We start from the raw sequence: 22184 nt of genomic DNA, 5'->3' as shown, positions 1-22184 counted from the left end.
GCACCTAGTGGTATTGGCAATCATCCATCTCAACGCTGCAATGGACTCCATGCAGGCTGCAGGTGCAGCACAAGATTCAAGACCCCTGCATGGAAGCGAGGGCGCCTTTTGCAACGTACAGCCTATTATCTTCAGATGTTGGCGTGCGACGTTACTCTTGGTACTCATGATTATTTGGAATTATTAATAGTGTACATAACAGCACAGCCTTTATGTCTAATACATTGATACAGTTAAGAAGGGGTATGAGCCTGATAAATGAGTTCACTATTTGCCATATGGAGTGACCCTTAATCTGATGTTGATGTCAAGTCGTTATAGATCGTGGGGTCAAGTCCTGGTACGGCCCGCCGAAGAATCCACTGACGGTCCGCCCCACCATAGTGCAGTGGACCACATGGCCCTGACCCTGACCCACTTGACACGAGCCACAATTCAAGCCACAATCCTTCCGTGTTTGCGACCCTTGTACTGCTCCAGCTGATGCTCATCCTCCCACAATCGCCCCAACAGAAGGATGTGTTCAACAAACACGTCAGCGATCTTTTCCTCTTTTCCAAATTCCAATATACTTCCATGAAAAACCACAACTTCTTGTTTCAAAACATATAGCCCGGTTTGAACCGGCCAGTGTCATATCATCATGATCGGCACATCATTCGGTGAATGGGTCTTTGTCCGTTTATCCATCGCCTTCTTTCGCTACACGCCTCTAATTTACATCTTTCTCATCTTATTCCTCCCTCTTATCCAGCCAGTATCCGTGGTATTTTCATTTGTGTGTGTCCTGCTAGCTGCGCTGTTGGCAGAAGTGGTGTTCTATTTATTTATATATAGACCATACCTCCAGAGGCTCAAACGGGATGCAGACCACCCACCATCGCTGTCGCGCCAAGACCGAAATGCCCTTTTTGAGCGATGTTTCGGAAATGTGCCGTCTTTGGAGATTTATCTGAGATGGTGGTTTCTTGATGCGGATCCCAGGGAGATACGGAGGGAGAATGTGAGAGAGTTCATTCTATGGGCTTTCTTTGAGAGATCGGATGGTACAGGGTTGGTGGAGGATGGGCAGGCGGTCGAAGGGGAGGTCGAACATTATCTGAGCCTTGTTGAACAACGACTTGGACGAAAGTTCGAGGAAGGCTGGGGCAACGTCAAAAGTCTTCGTCTCACGATTGATGGTATCACGACAACGTATCGAAGTCTTGTTTGGTATATTATCGTATTCTTCATTGACCAGGCCACCCATTTCGCCTTTCGATGGCACGGATTTGACTTTCATCGCCGCCCTCGCTCTTCTGCACTTTGTGTATTTCCCCCGCGGCCCCAAGAGCTGTTCCCCGGTCCCAAATCCCCGTCCACACGGTTAAGTTACTGGCACCGCCCTCATACAGCTGAAGACAAGCTCCCCGTTGTCTTCTTCCATGGTATCGGAATCGGATTATGGACATATGTTCGTTTTCTGGCAGGTCTTCACAAGACTGGTGACGGAAACGGAAGTGTTGGTGTTATCGCCCTTGAGATATTACCCATCTCATTCCGCCTCACCCCAGCTATTCTCGACAAAGCCGAGTTCCTGGCTCATATGACGTCTATCCTGGAACACCACTGCTGGCGCAAATTTGCCCTGGTATCACACTCCTACGGCTCAGTCCTAACAACTCACATGCTCCACGAACCAAGCTTTCAACATCGTGTGCCCTCGGTTGTCCTCATCGACCCTGTGACCATCATGCTACATCTTCCTGATGTAGCGTACAACTTCACTCGAAGAAAGCCCAAGAGGGCGAATGAATGGCAACTCTGGTATTTCGCTAGCACCGACCCAGGCGTTGCGCTTTGTTTGGGCAGACATTTCTTCTGGCGTGAGAATATCCTCTGGAAGGAAGATCTGTTGGGGACTCAAAGTGACGGCCATCATGCGAGGCACGTTGCTGTTACACTGTCTGGTCGCGACCTCATAGTCGACACTACAGCAGTTGCAGAATATCTGGGGGTTGATCTTAGTGCCGGTCGTAATGGCGTGGTAGCGGAATCGCACAACGGCGTTGAAATAGTTATGTTTCCGAAACTGGACCACGCACAAGTGTTTGATGACCGTGTGAGTAGAGAGTCGGTGATTCAGATGGTTAGATCGAGATGTGAAAGTTAGTGGATGGTATCTCAGGAATAGCCGATGAAATAGATCGATATAATAATGAAACTGCGTCGTCATTTGCTTCAATTCTTTGACTGGATCACATCGCCACCCCACTCTGTCAAGTCTGCGCGGATAGGAGTTGAACCGCTTTGGATCATGAGCCATTGGACATCTTCGTCTGTGTCGTTCTTGACCTGATGTTCGATCCAGGCGGGGACAAAGGCAAAGTCTCCAGGTGCAAGATCATGGTGTTTTAATTCAGAGTTGACAGCCTCGTTCACAATGAGAACGCCGTTGCCCGAGACGGCGTATATGATGGTATCTGCAAACTCAGCATCAGCGTTTATCCACAATAGACAGGTTTAAGAAACTTACCCTGTTCACTGTTATGTCGAACTGTAGACTTGGAGTGCGGTCGCGTTGTAAGAACTGATATGTGAGCGATAACGTTTGAGACATAAGATCTAAGACAGCTCGGCTTACCAGTTACACACATGTTATCGCATTTTCCGACAACAGCTGGACGTTCAATAACAGGGCCTTCGACAGTTGGGTGCGTTGGTTCGAGTTGTTTGGCGCGGGTGATGTTGGCAGAGGCGGGCATTATCATCGGAAGGATTTCCGAGATAAGCGGTAATAGCGAGCTCATCATCGGCGAGCTTGGTTATGTTCACAGTAGTCAAAAAGAGATGCGCGGTTGTATCAAAAGTAAAGTCACAAAGAGATGCAGATGTCTAATAAGGAGCAGCGTGACGTGGGCGGCGAAAGATGAAGGTATTCCCAGCGGGAGATGACGTCGCTAGAATGGTAATTGGCTAAGAGAACAAGTATGCCAGTAACACAGGAGACTCTGAGGTCCAATGAATGAGACTTCGAATGATGCACTATTGAGCGATGAGGAAGAAGCGCGTGACCTGATGATTTGGGGGTAGATTTGGTGTTTCGAAGCTGGGGGGAGAGTGAGGACAGGCGTTAGGCCTCAAGCGGCCCAGCCACCGGAGCTAGTGGCGCAAGAGTCATTGACGAGGATGGAGATTGATAATGTAAGTTGATAGACATGGGGTTTGAACAAGTGTGACTGATCTTGGATATTGAAACAACATTTGATTTGCTTCTATTTCACTATTCATGGTTATTTCCCATTGCAAGCTGCTGTTGATTGAATTGCTGAACGCTCCGTACGTCGGCGAGCGATTGATCATCTCCCCACTTCCCGTATGAATGAATAGCAAAGCAATGTCGTCAACGAAACATCCCGATACAAAGAAGCTGTAACATAAAATATTCCTCCCTTCGATTTCCTTACAACCTAAAACGTTCATTCGTATTTCTTCCTCTCATGACCTGATCAGAATCGAGCGGTTCCGTTCTAGAGTCGGCATCTCCTGCGGCTGAACTCCGCTTAGCTGCATTAACTCGACTTCCCCATCATCATCACCGCTGAAGCTACAAGTCCAGACCGTCTAGACCATCCACCCTCGACTCATCAGCTCGCCACCCCTGCTTTGGACCCCGATCTGATAAACGTAAGGTATATTCGCATTTTTATCTGATCAAACTCATGAGATAGGAACAGCGGTCTTTTACGTCTATCTGAACACACCAAAAGATGTACTGCGGAGAACCCCAGCCACCACTGTCCGAGCTATCATCAGATCCATACCCCGGGCCTCCTCTTCTTCTAAATCTCCCTCCTGAACTCATAGACAACATTCTTTCTCATCTTTCACCTTACGATCTCTCCGCCATATCCGCAACATGTCGAGATCTGCATAAGCACGCTCTCTCAGATGTCCTCTGGTACCCACTAGTTCAAGAAAACGTCCCAGGCGTCACTCTCACAAGCCCCCGGCCCTGCAACAGCTATCATGAGCTTTACGTCGCCCACGATCGTCTTTGGTTCCTCCCCAGACAAAAAATCTGGTTCTGCGATAGGGATCTCACTGGAAGACTTATGATCGTTCGCTATGATCCTCGGCGTGGTTGCATCGAGGGCTATCAATTACTCGCGAGTAGAGACAGGCAAATACAGCAAAGTTTCCTCGGACAAGGCGACGTTTTGATCAATGAATTTGATCCTAAAGTCAAACTTCATCTTGATAAGCCCATGCTACAGTTTCGCGTGGGGGAACGAGCTCCGGAGGAATTTCTGAGTCGACCTGGTGCCAATCGCTTCGCTGATGAGATGCCCGTGACTCTTGATGACAGAATCGACGCTCTATTTAGCAATTTCATGCTAACATGCGAGCTCGATCAAGAAGAAGCCCAAGAAAACCTCACCTCACATTTCCCATACGGTAACATCTGGCCACCGCCTCACATCCCTTCAGACCACCATGTCTCGGGTAGCAGCACACAAGTAACATCGGAGGGCATCTTCGTGAAAACACCATCGTCCCGGCCTCAGCGCCGCGAAGAGGTATCAGAGCGATTCTTCCGCATTCGTCAATGGATGGAAATGGCGGGTGGTTTATCCCGAGTCGGTATGGCAGCTGGTTTGGGTGGTATATACAGTATGCTAAGATTATCACGCACCGCAGTCGACGGCGGAATGCCCAACGTTCACGTCGGCGAGGAGCTCATCACGTACTCCACCCTCGATCCGAAGTTATACACGCCGACTGTGTTGAAGCCGTGGAGGGGAATTTGGGTCGGTGATTATAGCACCCACGGATGCGAGTTTTTGCTCATACACCAACCTGACGATGAGACGAGCGCCACGGATGAAGAACTCGGTCTTGTAAGACGAGATTCTGAGAGTGGTGAAGAGTGGCAAGCGAGACGGACTGAAGGACGGACGTTTCAGGGACGACTGGAGGCGATTAAATTAACTGGTGATCCCAACGTTCCGCGGGGAGAAATCACCTTTGTAGCTGATGACATTGGGCCCGATGGTGTCGTCGACGGTCCGCCGGTAGATCCTTGCTTCCAGGGAATGAGAGCGGTTCACAGCAAAGGACATATTGCAAATACAGGATTCGCCTCAGGTAAGAACTCATGAACGAGCCCTTTGTCTCATTTGGTCTAGGCCTCAAAATGAGCTTGTACTGACGAAAACAGACCGATATATTGAGAGTCAGCTTATATTCGTCAGTCACGATCGGCTGGCGCAGCACTGGGTTGGGTTTGGACATATAAACTACTTTCAGAGGGTGGACATTGATGAGTTTCTCAAGGTGTAATGTTGTCTGGAGAATGGAGGTAAGATTGTACTCATCACAATTAATTTTTATGACCAGAATAGAAGCTCTGGCTTTATTGTAGTACTGCATGATTAAACTATGCTTGATTCACGTCTTGTGGTGTAAAAGCTGTATCTCGGGGTCTATGGTTAATATTAGTATTGTATAGACACTGAGCCTTTCATATTCTAAATCCCCCAACAACCCTACCTGCTCTTTTAATGCATTTGTATCACAGTCTAATATTGAAGACTATATAGATACCGGTTTAAATTCACTTCATAATGATATTCTAGGCCATTCAGATGCAAATTGTCAACTTTTCAATTCCAAGTTGCCTACCCTAAGGTGAGCACTTGGAGAACATCATGATTGAGCCGAACTTTGATGCCATGTATTTCTAAGGGTATCAAGGAATATTCCAGTACACGAAAACCATCGGATTCAATTCTCGGATCGTACGTTCGTGATCATGATTTGCATAGATCATTGGCGTCTTGCATCGCCTCGCCCAGAAAGTCCACTTAGGCTGTTCCCTGTCCTGCAAGGGGGTCATGTGGGCTCGAGGCCCGACGCCGTGGACGCATGGCTCACTTCGGAGAGCTGCTGTTGTTTATTTTCGTTCTTATGCCTTCGATTACTTGGACTTGTTCTTCTGAGCCTGAGCCTGCTCATAGATCCAGTCATTCAGACCAGCACGGTTTCTACTCCTCATTAGCCTCAATCCCATCATCCCAGCACATCAAAAACTTACCGTGCAATCTCAAGAGCATAAAACTGCATACGAGGCACAAAGATCGTGGTATCCTCCTCATACTCAACGTCGGGTCTATCGCGCACCATGGTACCAAAGTTATAATCGTCGACCTTCTTCTCGTACGCCATCATGAACTTTCGCCAGCGCTCCTTGCCGGCCTTGCTCTTCATCTCGTCCTCGTCGACCTTGGCGGCGGGGTCGAACTCGGGGAAGTCGGTCTTGAGGTGCTCCATGATCTCGTCGTCGATCTTGGTCAGGCGGAGGGATGAGCCCTTGACGCGCTCGAGGATGGACCAGTAGGTCTGCATGTGCTGGACGACTTTGACGGCGAATTGCTTCTCGATCTGGGAGGGTTATTAGTTTCTGTATGGAGGGTTGCTTCAGATCGTGGGGTAGGCTGCGTACGTCTTCGTTGTTCTGTGCGTTCTCGGCATCGAAGTTCTTGGGCACGGGGGCGCCGGCCATGTTGTCGAGGGGATCCATGGTGAATGTGTGTTTGTTCTTCAAGATCTGCTTGGTGGTTGTGTATGGGTTTGAAGTTGAAGGTAAAGTTGGGCAAAAACTTGAACGTGGGGCAATGATGATGGAGGGGCAGCCACAAAAAGAAACCAGGGACAGGCATGATATCAGCGCATAGTGTTTGCGCTTGTTAGCACTGTCTGTCTGCACGGTGCGCCTGGTGCCTGCTGGAACATGGTAGACATATCTCGTGATGACTACAATCCATCAAACATATTATTGTTTTTACCAAGAGTTTCTTCTTATATTGAATGCTTTGAGTCATATGACTCATGCAGTGTTGCTGCTTGCTGATGCCACTGTGGCGATTGTCGAGCCCTACAGACATCAGCGAAGGCTTGCAAACCACTTACACCAATTCATTCACTACCAAAAAAGGTATCACCAAAAGCATCACATGTGATATAAAATGGTTGCAAACGCAATATTCTAGATTGCCATCGGTGATTTCTGATGGTATTATCCCCTGCCTCACCGTCTCTTCGCCTCGGCTCTCTGTTGTCTAATCGCAGTGCTACTAATCTTTGTCGCAAAATCATTCGTTTTGCTCACTTCGCCATCACGAACCTCATCAGCATCCAGAACATCAATCTCGAAAACTTCGAGTGGTTTCCATCCTTTCTCGACCCTACGATCATTGATTGCTTTGCCCCCACTACGTGTCTCTGCAGAAACAACTATCGCATCGGCATCCTCCTCGTGGATTGGTGGGCCAAACGGATCGCGAAGTATAATACATCGCACCTTGACTCTTCCGTCGCGTAGAGTGGCAATTGCTTCGTCAGGAGTTCGTTCTATTGGCGGTGATGTAGATGTAGTATCGTAGTCAAGAAGCGTGGAGAGGAATGAGAGAACAGTCTGAGAGCGCTCATCCCATGATTGAAGCTCTTCAGCGTATTTCTTCTTGACGAGAAGCTCGTCGCTCGATATACCCACAACGAGAGTGCATGTCTTGTCAGAGTCTTTTGGAGGGATGTTGAGGAGGAGAACGCTTGCATGAAGCAATAATTTGTGACCCGGGTGAAGATGGTCGAACGTTCCTCCTAGACAAACAGTGTTGAAGCCCTTCTGCTGTTCTTTTGGCGACAAAGCTGATTCTTCTGTCAAACTGATTCCACCTTCAACAGCCACGAGTTGACTTTGAGTAAACGTTTGCCTCTTATCTGCAAGCTTGAGAAACGAAGAGAGTAACTCGTAACCTTCTTCACAACTTGGATGGTAAACAGCCTCCCATGGTCGAACCTTTGTCGCAAACGCAGCTAAGTCCAATACAGCCGTACAATTCGCCTCAAACCCGCCATCGAAATCTGGTTCGTAGCGTCTTCCCCTCTCATGGTCGATGAGAACAATGCGCACATCCACACTCCCCTTTCCAGCGCCGACGTCAACGGGAATGTTCTCCTTGGCGCAGATGACTGATGTAAGAGTGTAAAGACCTGCGAGTAGGTATTGAGCGTTTGTCCAAGCGATTGTCTTTGAGTTGGGAGATGAGCCGCCGAGAACAGGAAGTGCGAGGCCGACTATGAGGGTTTGAGGAGTGGGTGATTGTTTGAGTTTGGTGAGGACAGATGTTAATGGTGAGCGATAGGCAGCTGAGAGAGTAGATGTGGATGGAGGGCGGGGAGGAGAAGGTAGGAGGAGAAGTGATGGCGCCATGGTAAATTTCAATATGATCTGCTGTGTTTGGCTCTATGCTTTAATTCGTGATCGTAGAGCCAAATTTGAGTGAGCTCAAATGAATGACCCAATGTTTGAAAGTCCCAAGCAAGAATGTCGTGATGTTGATGTTGGTGTCGCAGACCGAGGTACTTTACCCCGCTAACGTCATTGTGTTTACTTGCATGTAGAGACCCGCTTCATGAATGAAGAGGATGTAAAGGACAAACAATTCTTAATTTGCCTTGTATTTGGAGATCCATCAGTAGAGTTTTCTTGCAGAAGTTTGTTACTAAATATGTGAGTGACTGAACCAATTCGGGAGTGAAAACTCAAACCAGCTTGCAGGCGGTGCACGATTGACTTGCAATTTTGCTGGCAAAGACGAGCACAACTGTATTTGCAAGAAGTTCATTACCATCGGTGCTTCACCACAATCGAAAGCAAACGCATCTGATTGTTGAACACAAATAACGGTCGTTTACTATCTTTGACTCTTAGGCATCGGTTTATGTAAGCCAGGAGCAAGTATAAGAAGTCCAGTTATCCCCCATCTCAATCGACCACTCCAACTTTCATCTCGGCATTCTGCTTATTCAATCCCTTTTCCTTCTTCAAGGCATTTGGAGATCTTGATTCATAGAGGGACTTGATATTTTCCACACATCATCGGCTCCTCAGGGGCAACACAGAAGCCTGCATTCGAGCATGCTGCATCACACCTTGTTCTTCTTTCTTCCAGCTTGGCTTTCAAGTAAAGCTCAGCTTCCATAGTGTACAGTCCAACAGACTTGCGTCAAGATTTTGTAACTTTATGTCTTCCAAGTACTTGCATAGGTACTTATGGCACGACCTTTAAATCATGGCCGATGAAACACTTTAGCTAAAAGAAAAGAGCTACTAGAAGGCATCATAAGATAATCTGGTAAGAGATTCTAACATTTAAACCGATAATTATACTCTTCCAGCACATTATAATAGCCACCTCCTTTTACATACGTGAGTCTGTCGATAGGACTACATGGGTCTCAATAATACACAATGCTTCAGAATCTGGCTAACTTGAGAAATTGGACAAAACAGTTTTTACTACTGAGATAGGATCATACCGTCTATTTCCATGGCATGTTAAAATTTGCAAGTCGAACTCACGCCGAAATCCTTATCTTGCCTATCATTCAGCCCGAGATCGCCTTGACCTCGGAAACACATTGCAGCAAATAAGCACTTCATTAACTGATACTGGGAATCAATACAGAGGCATGGGTAGGTTCAGAAGAACTGGTGACAATTATATGGGCCTCAAATTTGGTGTTTGTAGAAGGTAGGCTGGCAGTGCCAGCAAGTGTGTCAGGGAACTGGCAGACCTCAACGACAATGCTTCAACATGCTCTACTGACATGCTATTGGACCTACGGAGAGTTATGTCCACCCAAAATATTTGATTACAAATATATAACCCAAAGAGTTCCAAACGTATTCTTGCCCTTCACAACCAACTCGCCAATCTCGCCAATCGCGCAGGGAAGGGCATCGCCATCATGGACGTGATACCAGTCGAACAAATGAATACTGCAATGCTTACTCGCCTCGTACAAATGGTAAGTACTCTTTGAATTAGGTAATACTTGATTACTGATTGATTTTCTAGATGCTACATATTATACAAGACCAGAATGCTGAGATCCAAGGACTCAGACGGCAGACCGAAAGTCTCGCCATGCTAGTCAAGTAAGACTTTCCTGATAATCGACTTGAGATAATATAATACTAATATGTTCTCTAGCCAGATGAGATCGGAGCTGTCCCAGCTCCGAGCTGGGATCATTCCCGGCTTGGATGCTGGGACCGAGGCTGTGGAGGAGGGGCCTGAGACCCCAGATACATTCCTTCACGGCCTCGATGTTATATATCAGCTCCCCCAAGACGGAGAGAGAGCAGAACTAACCCTAAAAGCAACTACGATCCCAACAGAGAAGCCATACGGATCGTATACAGAACGTTATGTCAGCAAAACCACGAATCTTCAAATGTGAAATGCCTTGTGATGGGAACTACGAACGACAACGTCCTTGTTTGACGCGACTACCTATTATATATAATCCGTTACCTCTCGCCCCTTCTCAAGGAAATTAATAAAATTGGAATATAGAAGCAGCCTGATGCCCGCCGACCACCTCGAAGATGCAATCGCCCAGCTCCGGGCCGAGGTCCTTTCTGACCCGGATGCTACCAATGATCCCGTCGAGGCTGTAGACGATCAGCATCCCTCGTACTTTTGTCACAAACAATGGAAACCTCCGTTCCCTATTTGACGAAAAGGACGATTACGAGATGGAAGACGTAGACGCATCCACTGGGCACGTCTTTGCGGACTACATAATGCCCCCCAGGCATACTCTTCCACGGCCTTGAGATTTTCTATCAGCTCCCCGAGGATCAAGAGGGAGTCGCAGACCAGCTCCCGGAAAACGGAGAGGTGCCGGGGAACTAGCCCGAGTAGATAAGCTAGGTACCTACCTTACCTTACTATTTCAACAACACAGAGCTATGCGAACACAGACAAGCCTTCGAATGCGGAAACACCTTATGATAGAAATCAAAATACAAAATTCCGAAACCTTGACCGATCGATATATAATCCAAGGGGTTAGGTACCCGAACAGCAAAGATACGAAAAATGTCGTCATGTCTGTCAATCTTCCAGCCGACCATGTCGAGGTCGCTGCGCTCCGTGACCGCGTTAAGCATATCTCGGAAGAGAATAAATTCGTAAACAACGAAAACGACTATCTTCAGGAAAGTAATGGCGGGCTTGCTATACAAAATAACAAGCTTAAGAAGACTCTTGCTCTTACCGAGGAGCGACTGCAGCGTATCACAGACTTTTGGCGCTCTGCAGAAGAGGGATTGACGAAGCAAATCGCCATCAACGAAGACCTCACCAAACAACTCGAGGCATAAGGTCATCATGCAGCGTGGAGAGTGAGGGCTGTAGGGAAAATTTCATGGAACGATGATATGGGAGCTGCACAGGATGCGAGTATATGCGCAAATTCATTAAGCCCTCTCGTCAGACCACAGCAGTCGCCTCTGCGACTGCCTACTCACACTGCGAACACCACCAGTACTCTCACTCACGCCGCAGATATCCTCCTGCCGCCACGACGACTGACGTTGGGTCTCCCATCGTCTCAGTTACAAAGCGTCAGCCTCGTCGCGTGAACCCCTGACAGCTTTATCATCCATTCCGCAAGTATTTCAATCAGCAGCTTATATACACGCCGAGAGCGCGAAAGCAGTCACAGTGGTCTATTAGGCCTGCAAGACAGCCCAGGCGCTCGACGTCAAAAGGACGCACAAACCTGATTTGAGAGGCTTTTAGCTGAAGACTTCGGTGAAACGGATTCATCACGGAAGTTTGTTCACCCTGATACCCCTGCCAGTCAACGAGGGGAGCTTTACAAATCCAGAATGTACTACTCTGGGCGACGAGGATACCCCTTGGCCATACTCAACAAGATGATCTCCTCCACAATGAAGTAGGGTGTCAATATCGACTCGCAGGTAGTCAAGCCACTCTTGGAAAACCTATATACTTGCTATACTATAAAGATGCCGGTGACTCTTGCAGATAATTCCAGGGAGTGCCCTACTATAAGCCCTCTGCCTGCTCTCATCACCACCGAGGAGGTCAAACAAAAGGACGATGACCCTGTACACACGCTGGTGTACGAAGCCAACTCCCTGGAAGACCACCTCAAGCCAGATCGACCGGCCGATAACCCCTAACGACCCCGAACGCGATACGCTTTTGGTAAAAGGCATGAACATTCCAGCCTTCCTCACACCTCAGATTCCCAAGGTCCATGCCGCTCGTCAGCTCACGACCTTTTCTAAATTTCCAACCCTCCCTGTTGAACAGGACTTCGTCGCCTGAAGGCTTACAAGCACTCGTCGTTTGCATACGTGTCAGCCTTCCAGCCACAGCACGAACATTAAGTTGCAATGCCTACTATTCTCCCCCCTAAAGCACGAAGGAGAAGGCTAGGGCGTTTCTCAACATCCCGGCATCAGACGTCGTCGATCACTTCGACAAGGCAAGATCAAGGACATAGGTTCCATACACATCAACCCCCAACTCCCTTACCGTCTGTACGATCTGCGATTTACTATATACTCAGCCACTCGATACAGAAAGCGGGACAATCGAAAACAACCGAACAACTGGGGAGTGTCGTCAAGAAGTTGACTCCCACCAATGCCTTTAAACTAGACCAGCAGCGTCTTGTCCTCGCCTTCCTAAAATAGCTGACAGCCATCCAAGCTATCATCTTCGAGAAGTTGCCCGGTCTATCTGGGAACAAGCTCAACGAAACCTGGCAGCTAATGAAATTTCTGATGAGATTGGCTAGGCCCATGAAGCTCTCCGAACGAGTTGGCCACCAGCGCCAGAGCCCCCCTATACCACACACGCCCACAGGTCAAGATCTACACGGATCTTCTTTTTCCCTCCCTTTCCCTCCTTTACCAATCGGCTCGTTTGAGGCCAATTTGTATATATAACTGCTCTGGTCGATATCAACTCTTGCCCCCTGCCGAGGTCATTTGTACTAAGACTGGCGGCAGAAGTGAGTGAGATCGCATTCAAATTTGCAGGAATGCACGCTATCATTGTCGCTGTCGAGACACCTCAAGGACCAGTGCTTTGCTTTACTGGGCGATGTTGATGTAAGGACATATCAAAGCATCAGCTAAATTCCCAGCTGTATCGGCTAAGTCAATACCGATATCACCACCTTGGCCCAGGAAGTTAGTCCACAGGCCCTGCGGAGCATCCGTCACCACGTAGGAATGTCCCACAGTTTGAGGTCGAAGGAGGGCTGTGGATGCTGCTATGGCTGCAAGACGACATCCTGATACGCTGAACCAGGACTCAAAACAACACTTCTTCTACCATCGATTCACAATCAGCACTTCCAGCCGCCGAGGGTACCCAGAAACGAGAATTGGTGCTGCTGTATTCTCCTACATCACCCTTCTTTTCGTACCCCTTTGCATCCTTGAGTTGCACACATAACCGCCATGCCATCCCTCAGCCCGCTGCCCTTGGAGATGAGGCAGTATATCAAATCACTTCAACAAACCTCGTACCTACTGGATTTTGGTTGTTATAAAGCTTTACAGAGATGACAAGGGTCGAAACTCCTGAGCAAGATATATCATTGGTCAGAGTATTCTGTCCTTGACACTGGCCACACCAGTACGATGGATCCAGCCTTTCACGGGGATGAGACCACGACGATATCCACAACGATCTAGCTGGCGCACATTCCCCAAACCCTGACCGAGATCTGGGGGAGGGCAGGTAGGTTTATTGGCACCTATCCCTCATTGAAAGAGAATTCTTGCCCGAGGCCTTGTAGTTGATGACGCTAGCAGCAGTAAGTAAATTACACTATATAAGATGCTGTAATAGCTAACTATTATGTTAGTAAGCTGAGTTAACTTCTATGGTCTCTAGGGGAATACCCTCCTCCCTTGCTTCCTTTCTGGCAATCTAAATGAAAAACCTGTAGTGCTTATAACCAATGAGAAAGATGCCCCGATGCATCTTGCATGCTGGTCTTCCTTCGCTCAAACATCCCAACATTGAACCCGAACACAAGTACATGTTGTGTAAATGAATAAGATCATAGCAATTCTACTAGACCAGGGTAACTTCCTTCTTCTCAGCCCATCGAACCCTTTCTAGGTAGTTAAGGAAGATAGAAGAAAGCCCTTCAGGTATAAGAGGGATCCCATCACCATAAAGAAGAAGTCGTTCCAGGATAAGAGTTTACAAAGATTCTCACGCGGCATTCCATTCCAAGAATGATCCAATACCATGAAAGCAACCTTTAACCGTTGGATAAAGGTTATATACGCAGAAACTTGGTTGAGGTGACTATTTTCTGGCGTGCAGCCGAGGAGGATCTTGCACCGAAGCTCAATGAGAATGAAGAACTCAAGTTGAAGCTGGAGGCTGCCGAGTCAGCCGCCATCAACCAGCAAGCCTCCAAGTCAACCGAACAACGCCGAGTATAAGCGCTAGGCTATTCATGAATTCTTTTGGGTATTGATAACATGATGGAAATTAGGATTTTTGACTCGCATCTGCTAGCTCCCGCTGCGCAGCCAGAGCGCCGGGGAGAGTTTGACTCCTGTCACAGACCTTGAGCGAATTGCGTTTCATTATTTGGAGAGAACATGCTCACATCTGCTTCGTACTGTAGGCTTGACGGTCGGCACGAGGAAGGCGATATAGTTTGAATTTACAAACAGGTGAGTACATACGACCATACCTATCAGAGAACTCGGGATCCCGTCCGCTCTCCCATAGATAAGCTGGTAAGGGGCGGATTAGTAGTTGGGTCGGTGACGACCAGCGAATCCCCGCTGTTGTATGTTTTTGCCTCAAGCTTCTTTTTGCTAATTGCGCGTATTTGCAGATGTTCATGTCGCTGCTGTGTTTTGGTTAACCCTTCTACGGGGCGTGGTGCAAAATCGCCGACATTTCGTATCAAACCACTGACGAGCCTCTACACCGAATCCGCTTCAGCTTGACTGTTCATACACCTGCCTTTCCCTCTCATTGTATACCCTCTTGCGTGACAGTTTCGTTGACCTGTCTGTCCCGGTTCAGCGATGGTGACCAAGTTATTCTCTGTGATCGCTGCGACGAACAGGGGGCATTTCCTAGCCCCTCAACGAGGGTATTTCTGTTGCGAAGTTCTATCTATAAATCGTGTCAACGCCGGTGGATACAGATTGTGAAAAACTAAGAAAGAAAAGATGATATGGGTGGCGAATGCGCTGTCAACAACACCGTTGACGAGCTTACTGACTACCTACACAATCTCCGCCTCGAAGAGTCTAAGGGGTTACTAAGCACCGCATTGTTTGCGCATATGGGATCCTAGATATCCTATGTCTACTTCACTAAAACAAAACAAGAACACCCAGAGTAAAGCCTTTGCCTCGTTCTCTCAAGTTGGGCTTTGTTGCGCTCTCCAGGACGCGGCCCGAGAGGACCATTATATCTATCTCGTGGAGCGCTTTGCCGAATAAATCTCTCCTCACCGGACTCCTCTCCTAACACTAAGTGCGCTGAGGCCTTGACGGTACTGGGCCAGAACAGTATCTATCCCAGCCTCTTCAAGTTTACGACTCGTATGGGATGAACGGATGAGAGGAACTGGGTGACCTAATGCGAAATGATATATGTCGTGCATTGGATTTAACAACTGATTCTGCGAGAGTACAACCTATACCTCGGCGGCATTTTGAGCGCTTCATCTTGTATCACGGACAAGGCGGAGCCCAGAACACGGCACCATCGGTTTTATGGCCATGGGGCATGTGCTTCGTTGAGGATGCGAGCCTCGATTGCGAAGACTATACAGTGGCTTTCTACCATAGTAGCTTCGAGTCTGAAGCTATGAACTGTTTTAAGTATGAAATTATTCCAAGTTTAAGCATCTGTAGGAAACAGGAGCAGATCCCTGATAAGACGCTCTGTATCTTCTATCCTAATGTGGATAGAAACATAACTCTTATCATCGCTCCACGACGCCACGGGTCCGTCAATCACATATGGCTACATACAATTAATTATTCTTCACTACAAAAAGACAGTCATGCGAAAGTCAGGGGTAAATCCTGGCAACTTATGGCTGCGGACGAATCTTTTGCACAAGACTTCTCCCAATATCAAGATCACAAACATCTTGCAGAAAGTCTTTTCAAAGCCCAAAACAAGTCTTTGAGCTCTCCTATTCTTGCAATATACACTTCAGATTTCGGAAAAATGAAGGATGTATATCTGTTGCCGACAGCGCCAACCATAGAAGTACGCCTTCTGCAACTCTTCTAAACGATGACTGTTTCCTATCTATATCATGAGCGAATCGTCCCATATGAAGTCTCCCCTGCTCAGTTATCTGTAAACAATCTAGCCCCCAAAAGATGAGTTCAAGGCATGTAGAAAATACAGGTACAGGAGCCGCAAATTCCCCACTCGTCGAAGCAGATTTGAGGCAAAAGCATTGTGAAGCTTCTGATACTACGAATCCTCTAAGAACATAATGGCTGTACTATGCTAAATGCCATGAGAAAAGGCATGGTGTGACGAGAAACTGCTCTGCATGTGAACACGAGTACGAAGTTTACATGTGTTCCCGTCAGCAGGGTATTCTGTACCCCAGCCCCAACCCTCCATTCAACTAAATCGATAGCTTAACGGAGAGCTACCCAAGACACGAGTCAATTTCGAATCCAAGTGTGGTGTCCTCTGGCAATCCACGATACTTGTAGCTAACCGACGAAAATGGTGCTGGGGCTTGCAATGGTGATAAAACACAGTGATACCAATACTGGGAGGGGTGATGAGGGGCCTCAAGCTTGCTTCTTTGTAACCATTGAACTCAAGCTCTCGACCATAAGCAATAAGGATATCCTCAGGAGGTCTTGGGGGGTTTATATGGCCAATATAAGCCGTATTAAAATCTAGCAGTAATAATTTAAAGTCAACTGATTGCCATGATGTAACGAGAGACTTGCGGACAACTACCCACGGTCAGAGAACTAACGCCGACCTAAGGGTCGATACTAGAAATGCAATAGAAGTATACTTGTAACTGGTACAGATGTATAGTTTCGCGCATATCCCTTGTAGTTCCGAGGTCACCATGCAATTCGTCCAAGATTTCCATTCTCCCGTCTAGAATAAGTACTCATAATACCCTCGCCCTCTCCCAAGCTCCCAACGACTTGCCGTCATGCGGTTGGGTCACACAGAAGGTACAGGTTGGTCTCGAGTCTTGCTCTTGGTCTTTCACAACCTGCCGCCATCGCAAACTCAGGGCGCCCACATTACAGGCATTGAATGAACAGCTTGTTATAATCAAGTCAGATCTCTCAGGTTAAGTGCCTGCGTATGATCTGGATTGTCTCTCCTTACGTAAGGTGCCAACAGACTTTATCCGTTTTGTAACGTTTCCCGCCTTGTGCTACCAACGAGGAGCACAAACGAGCGAGAACATGGCGAAGAAAACAGTTTGACAATTGCTGTACCCTCCCAACTTCCGACAATCCCGAAATGAATTTGTAATTCAAACAAATAAGAACCAACCAACAATTCAAGCAAGTTGTTTCGTCTCGCGAGCTTTCGCTACCGCACTCGTCAAGCTGACAGTGGCAAGTGGCAACACAACACCCTCACCAACATCGATCGGTCCTCGGCACCCTTCCAAAACCCGATGCAAAAGCCTATGAAAAATAATCGGTCCAATTCGTCCCATGTTCCCCTCTCTCAGTGCACTTTTCGCCAATATCAAGAAGAACAATACTAAGCCCCTGGCCGCAGCCTCGTCTGTGCACACTATCACAACACTGACCCTTTGATATTGTTCTTTGTCGCCCCAGACGCATGGATTTAGTCGCTTCGTATCGCCATGTCGCCTCAATCACTTCGAGCACTTCTTCAAGTGTTTCCCCCTTAATTGCAGCATGATACTCAATTTCTCTATACTCCAAAAATGGAACAAGGCGTTAAATCATCGTGGAAACAACTCTTTCTATTTACAAGACGATCACACTCCGGCGCTTTAATCGCTGCACTGCTTGCGGCTGGCTTCTCAGCAGGCTTCAAAACTGTTCTGTCGGTCATTCTTGGAAAAGTCTTCGATATCATCGCGGGCTTTGGGAATGGATCGCTCAGCGGGGATGACGCTCTTTCGCAGGTGGGAAGATGGGCACTTGTCCTTGTAGGACTCGGTATTGGCAATTGGATCACAAGTACAGCATTCCTTGCGCTCTGGATCATATTTGGAGAGCTGCAGGCATGCAGTGTTCGGCAAGACATCTTTGCAAGTCTTCTCTCCAAGGACATGGCCTGGTTCGATTCTCAATCCGAAGGCATGTCAAGTCTTCTCATCAGAATACAGACGTATGTATCCCTCTTCTGCACTTGAACATGACTAACATCCGATAGACAAACTCGTGAACTTCAACTCGCTTCCTCCCAAGTTCTCGGTCTTCTCGTTGGCGACATCATCACCTCAATCGCTTCCCTCGGTATCGCCCTCTACTATTCCTGGAAACTCACCCTTGTCCTCCTCGCCACTCTTCCAATCTCAGCTATCGTTCTCTCGCTGGCGACAAAGCGACTTGAACCCGCCATTCAAGCACAGAAACGTGAACTGGCAGTCGCTTCCAAGTTCGCCGTTGCTTCAATCACAGCCATCGATCTCGTCAAGGTCTTCAACGGTTACGATCAGGAGGTCTGGCAGTACTACCCGGCTGTCAAAGCTGCAGCAAAGCAGTATTTAATCCAGGCACAATGTAATGCTCTGCAAATGGGCTACGTTGCTTTCTGGGTCGTGGCCATGTTCGTCGTCGGTTTTTGGTACGGCGTTGTGCTCGTCAACAACGACGGTCTTGCCGCTGGCAGTGTTTTGACAACCTTTTATGCAACCCTCGCAGCATTTCAGGGTATTGAGGCTTTGATGCCTCAGTGGTTGGTTCTCGCAAAAGGCATGTCAGCCGGTAGCTTTCTCTCCAGCATCACTCGAAACGTGCGGGACGGTGAGATGGTCAAGCCGATGACTGGAACTTTGCGACCTCTGGGTTGCAGCGGTGATATAGAGCTGAAGAATGTACGTTCTTCTTGTGCTAGTAAAGATAAGGGCTAACTCTAGTAGGCGAGCTTCGCATACCCCTCGAATCCGGCACAAAAGGTACTCCACGAATCCAACTTCTTCTTCCCCTCGGGCGAGATGACATTTATTGTCGGGAGAAGCGGCTCCGGGAAAAGCACATTGGGTAACCTCATTGTCGGCTTTTACGAGCCCTCGAGTGGAGAGGTATATGTCGACAACAAACCCTTACAGGTTCTCGACAGATATTGGGTCCGTGAGAACATTACCTTGATCCAACAATCCAGCATCCTGTTCAACGAAAGTTTCTTCAAAAATGTAGCATTCGGCCACCACGACCCTGCAAGAGCAACGCGGGCTGAGGTGATGCGAGCTTGTGATGCAGCATTGCTTCAGTCGACGATTGCAGGACTTCCTAAAGGTCTAGATACCAACGTCGGCGCTGATGGATACAACTTGAGCGGCGGACAGAAGCAGAGATTAGCGCTTGCCAGAGCTCGACTTCGAGACCCTCCAGTGCTCATCCTGGATGAGATCACAAGTGGCCTTGACCAAGTTAGCCGCGTGCTCATCATGGATGCGATCAGGGCTTGGCGACGGGGCAAAACAACCATCATCATCACACATGACGTCGCGCAAATCGACGCCAATGACTTCGTCTACGTTATGGACAATGCATCCCTTGTTCAAGAAGGTTTCAAAAAGGATCTGGATATGCAGATTGGTGGTACATTCGCCACTCTTGCATCTACCGTATCAAAGGAACCAGACACGCCGATAGATATCACCATCGAGTCTCCAAACTCTCCTCTTTCACCCCTTTCTCCTACATTCCCCCTTCCCGGCAGAGCTTCACGGCTCTCACAAATAGTCGTTGGAGGATTGGAGTCTTTCAGTCCAGCACCTACAAGCGCCTCTACACGATTGACTTTAGGTACAAACACAGCAGCCGCTTTTCGCATGCGGACAGCTCGAGCTTGGGAGATGCAACCCCTCACTGTAGCCATACCCGAACCTGAACCTGTACGATCAAAGTCCGCGGCCGACAACCATCCGATGGCTAGTTTCTACGACGAGAAGCACGACAGTGCACTGAGATCCCACAGCAGTCTGGATGGCATGGAAACATCATGCACACTGGTCTCACTCGAAGAGCCAGAGTACGTATTTGGTGGGGCAGAGCGTCCCAAGAGCATTACGAGACTCAGACAAACCAAGTATCGCGACAAGCTTCAGTCAGACAAGGTGGATGACAAAGACAGCGAGACGAAGGATCTCCCTCCACCAATGGCTCTGGCTTCAATATTGAAGACAGTCTGGCCAGCGTTGGGGCGTGGGCATAGGGTTCTTCTTATCTTCGGAGTACTGACCTGCCTGGTTGGAGCGGGCTCTATTCCTGCATTTGCGTATTGCTTCGCGCAACTCCTGGGCGCGATGTGGTCACAAGGTGACAAGCTAGCAGAGGGCAAGAGATGGGCTATCTATCTCATTGTCATCGCGATCATGGATGGTGTTTGCACTGGCGGTGGTCGATATCTTCTTGAAATAGTGGGACAAGCCTGGATCAACACCATCCGAGTCGAAGCCCTGAAACGAATCCTCCGACAACCAAGAGCATGGTTCGATCGATCGCGCAACTCTCCTGGTCGTATCAACGAGTGTCTTGACCGAAATGCCGAAGAGATGCGCAACATTGTTGGCAGATTCTTGCCCATCATCATCACTGTCACTGTCATGATCATTGCTGCTGTTGCTTGGGCGCTTGTCATCTCCTGGAAACTCACGCTCGTCACCCTCGCACCGCTGCCTGTCGTTATGGGCGCAGTCAAAGGCTATACCATTATTAGTGGGAAGTGGGAGGCGCGCTGCAACAAGGGGGCCGAAGATGCGAGTGCAACTTTGACTGAGATCTTCCTCAGCATCCGAGTCGTTCGAGCTCTCACTCTAGAAAGATACATGGGTGCGAAGTATATGAAAGCAGTGAGGCACACCCTGGGCCTGGGACAGAAGAGGGCAGGACACACAAGTACACTGTATGGTCTATACCAGTCAGTCAATTACCCCCTTACAGCACTTGTGTTCTACTATGGAACTGTGCTTCTGGCTTCGGAGAGAGCGATTACAGCAACGGCAGTGGTGGCAGTAGTGAATCTACTTCTGTTCAGCATGGGCACAGCGACGAGTATTCTTAGTACGATACCACAAGTCACAATGGCCCAGTCAACCGCCGCACAGATGTTGGGGTACGCCAATATGCCTCTGATACCCAAAAGCGAGCCTCACGGATACTACAAGCCCAAAACACCGCTCCCAGTTCGACTTGACAATCTCGAGTTCTCATATAAGTTAAGCTCGGAGAGACCAGTCTTGCGAGGAGTGTCATTCGAGGTGGATGCTGGAGACTTTTTGGCGATTGTTGGTCGGTCAGGATGTGGCAAGTCGACGGTGATCTCGCTGATGCTGGGTCTTTATGCTCCCACCAAACTTGAGATCCTTAGTACAAGACCACCACTCAGCTTCAATGAGTATTCCCATGCGCACGTCGATATGGAGCATCTTCGATCAATGATGGCATATGTGCCACAAACGCCGTTCCTTTTCCCAGCTACCATTGCAGAGAACATCGTGTACGGCTTGGGTGAAGTATCGCACCTCCGTCAGTTTCCTAGCATTCTAGCTGCTGCGAAAGCGGTCGGTATCCACGAGTTCATCACAACTCTTCCTGATGGATACAACACTCGAGTCGGCGACGGAGGTCAAGCCCTTTCAGGTGGCCAGGCGCAACGTCTCAGCATCGCGCGGGCACTTGTACGCAAGCCTCGACTTCTTGTGCTGGACGAGCCTACTAGTGCATTAGATGCAGAGAGCGCGGGAATGATTCGACACACGATGCAAAAGATTGCGAAGAAGTCAAGGCGAGATATGGCAATTGTGGTGGTGACGCATAGCAAGGAGATGATGGCAATGGCGGATCGGATTGTTGTCCTGGAGGATGGTGCCAAGGTTGAGGAGGGAACGTATCATGATTTGCTGCAAGCCAAAGGTGCTTTTGCGCGAGTGGTTGGGGATTTAACATGGGGCGGTGGTAAGGAATCTAATTGATGTTCAGGGGCATTTGGATATTGTATATATATAATTCTTCTTAATATTGATGTTGAGGCAGTGGAGTTGAGTTGAGTTGAGATCAGATTCAGCCTCCCCCACGATTTAAAGTTAATGTGGGCCCATTAAAG

The 22184-nt window shown here is 48.3% G+C and overlaps 11 protein-coding genes and 1 non-coding gene across 14 annotated transcripts; 9 read left to right on the top strand and 3 right to left on the bottom strand.

Moving 5' to 3' along the window:
- Positions 1-467: 467 nt before the first annotated feature.
- FOIG_02614 (uncharacterized protein) lies at positions 468-2375 on the top strand. Its single transcript, XM_031199949.1, has one exon. It carries the CDS (start codon positions 644-646, stop codon positions 2150-2152), a length of 1509 nt encoding a protein of 502 aa, XP_031069717.1. The 5' UTR covers positions 468-643; the 3' UTR covers positions 2153-2375.
- On the bottom strand, positions 2221-2750 carry FOIG_02613 (uncharacterized protein; the record flags this gene model as incomplete). The annotated part of the gene is made up of 3 exons (XM_031199948.1): positions 2221-2462; positions 2516-2569; positions 2624-2750. The coding sequence occupies 3 exons, from the start codon at positions 2748-2750 to the stop codon at positions 2221-2223; spliced, it is 423 nt and encodes a 140-aa protein (XP_031069716.1).
- A 635-nt stretch (positions 2751-3385) lies between these two features.
- Positions 3386-5435, top strand: FOIG_02612 (uncharacterized protein). 3 transcript variants are annotated; one of them, XM_031199946.1, is made up of 3 exons: positions 3386-4623; positions 4681-5127; positions 5201-5435. In XM_031199946.1, the coding sequence occupies exons 1-3, from the start codon at positions 3750-3752 to the stop codon at positions 5320-5322; spliced, it is 1443 nt and encodes a 480-aa protein (XP_031069714.1). In that variant the 5' UTR covers positions 3386-3749; the 3' UTR covers positions 5323-5435. The 3 variants fall into 3 exon arrangements, with proteins under 3 accessions (XP_031069714.1, XP_031069713.1, XP_031069715.1); XM_031199945.1 differs by having other exon boundaries at positions 3386-5127; XM_031199947.1 differs by lacking the exon at positions 5201-5435 and having other exon boundaries at positions 4681-5194.
- FOIG_02611 (uncharacterized protein) lies at positions 5248-6790 on the bottom strand. Its single transcript, XM_031199944.1, has 3 exons — positions 6485-6790; positions 6077-6423; positions 5248-6026 (listed from the first exon to the last, which is right to left on the bottom strand). The coding sequence occupies exons 1-3, from the start codon at positions 6560-6562 to the stop codon at positions 5960-5962; spliced, it is 492 nt and encodes a 163-aa protein (XP_031069712.1). The 5' UTR covers positions 6563-6790; the 3' UTR covers positions 5248-5959.
- A 162-nt stretch (positions 6791-6952) lies between these two features.
- On the bottom strand, positions 6953-8453 carry FOIG_02610 (uncharacterized protein). The gene has a single exon (XM_031199943.1). The coding sequence runs from the start codon at positions 8252-8254 to the stop codon at positions 7070-7072; it is 1185 nt and encodes a 394-aa protein (XP_031069711.1). The 5' UTR covers positions 8255-8453; the 3' UTR covers positions 6953-7069.
- Positions 8454-9795: 1342 nt separating this feature from the next.
- On the top strand, positions 9796-10290 carry FOIG_02609 (uncharacterized protein; the record flags this gene model as incomplete). Its single annotated transcript, XM_031199942.1, has 3 exons — positions 9796-9855; positions 9906-9985; positions 10041-10290. The coding sequence occupies 3 exons, from the start codon at positions 9796-9798 to the stop codon at positions 10288-10290; spliced, it is 390 nt and encodes a 129-aa protein (XP_031069710.1).
- A 652-nt stretch (positions 10291-10942) lies between these two features.
- FOIG_02608 (uncharacterized protein) lies at positions 10943-11218 on the top strand (the record flags this gene model as incomplete). Its single annotated transcript, XM_031199941.1, has 1 exon — positions 10943-11218. The coding sequence occupies one exon, from the start codon at positions 10943-10945 to the stop codon at positions 11216-11218; it is 276 nt and encodes a 91-aa protein (XP_031069709.1).
- Positions 11219-11869: 651 nt separating this feature from the next.
- Positions 11870-12194, top strand: FOIG_02607 (uncharacterized protein; the record flags this gene model as incomplete). Its single annotated transcript, XM_031199940.1, has 2 exons — positions 11870-11971; positions 12024-12194. 2 exons carry the CDS (start codon positions 11870-11872, stop codon positions 12192-12194), a joined length of 273 nt encoding a protein of 90 aa, XP_031069708.1.
- A 68-nt stretch (positions 12195-12262) lies between these two features.
- FOIG_02606 (uncharacterized protein) lies at positions 12263-12565 on the top strand (the record flags this gene model as incomplete). Its single annotated transcript, XM_031199939.1, has 1 exon — positions 12263-12565. The coding sequence occupies one exon, from the start codon at positions 12263-12265 to the stop codon at positions 12563-12565; it is 303 nt and encodes a 100-aa protein (XP_031069707.1).
- Positions 12566-13845: 1280 nt separating this feature from the next.
- On the top strand, positions 13846-14341 carry FOIG_02605 (uncharacterized protein; the record flags this gene model as incomplete). The annotated part of the gene is made up of 2 exons (XM_031199938.1): positions 13846-13933; positions 14172-14341. The coding sequence occupies 2 exons, from the start codon at positions 13846-13848 to the stop codon at positions 14339-14341; spliced, it is 258 nt and encodes an 85-aa protein (XP_031069706.1).
- A 247-nt stretch (positions 14342-14588) lies between these two features.
- Positions 14589-14704, top strand: FOIG_02604. Its single transcript, XR_004093417.1, has one exon. It is a non-coding gene; the product is annotated as a 5S ribosomal RNA (ribosomal RNA).
- Positions 14705-17296: 2592 nt separating this feature from the next.
- On the top strand, positions 17297-22108 carry FOIG_02603 (uncharacterized protein). Its single transcript, XM_031199937.1, has 3 exons — positions 17297-18242; positions 18288-18951; positions 18997-22108. The coding sequence occupies exons 1-3, from the start codon at positions 17833-17835 to the stop codon at positions 22051-22053; spliced, it is 4131 nt and encodes a 1376-aa protein (XP_031069705.1). The 5' UTR covers positions 17297-17832; the 3' UTR covers positions 22054-22108.
- Positions 22109-22184: the final 76 nt, after the last annotated feature.

Source organism: Fusarium odoratissimum, assembly GCF_000260195.1.
Source record: "Fusarium odoratissimum NRRL 54006 unplaced genomic scaffold supercont1.3, whole genome shotgun sequence".
Classification (NCBI taxonomy): domain Eukaryota; kingdom Fungi; phylum Ascomycota; class Sordariomycetes; order Hypocreales; family Nectriaceae; genus Fusarium; species Fusarium odoratissimum.
This window is presented reverse-complemented; position numbering and strand designations above follow the sequence as displayed.

Coding starts and splice junctions, on each gene's coding strand:
- FOIG_02614 (XM_031199949.1), top strand. CDS start 644: ATGATCGGCACATCATTCGGTGAATGGGTCTTTGTCCGTTTATCCATC.
- FOIG_02612 (XM_031199945.1), top strand. CDS start 3,750: ATGTACTGCGGAGAACCCCAGCCACCACTGTCCGAGCTATCATCAGAT. Junction 5,128..5,200: donor AAATACAGGATTCGCCTCAG/GTAAGAACTCAT, acceptor TGACGAAAACAG/ACCGATATATTGAGAGTCAG.
- FOIG_02611 (XM_031199944.1), bottom strand. CDS start 6,562: ATGGATCCCCTCGACAACATGGCCGGCGCCCCCGTGCCCAAGAACTTC. Junction 6,424..6,484: donor ACGCACAGAACAACGAAGAC/GTACGCAGCCTA, acceptor TAACCCTCCCAG/ATCGAGAAGCAATTCGCCGT. Junction 6,027..6,076: donor TATGCTCTTGAGATTGCACG/GTAAGTTTTTGA, acceptor AATGAGGAGTAG/AAACCGTGCTGGTCTGAATG.
- FOIG_02610 (XM_031199943.1), bottom strand. CDS start 8,254: ATGGCGCCATCACTTCTCCTCCTACCTTCTCCTCCCCGCCCTCCATCC.
- FOIG_02603 (XM_031199937.1), top strand. CDS start 17,833: ATGGAACAAGGCGTTAAATCATCGTGGAAACAACTCTTTCTATTTACA. Junction 18,243..18,287: donor CTTCTCATCAGAATACAGAC/GTATGTATCCCT, acceptor AACATCCGATAG/ACAAACTCGTGAACTTCAAC. Junction 18,952..18,996: donor GTGATATAGAGCTGAAGAAT/GTACGTTCTTCT, acceptor TAACTCTAGTAG/GCGAGCTTCGCATACCCCTC.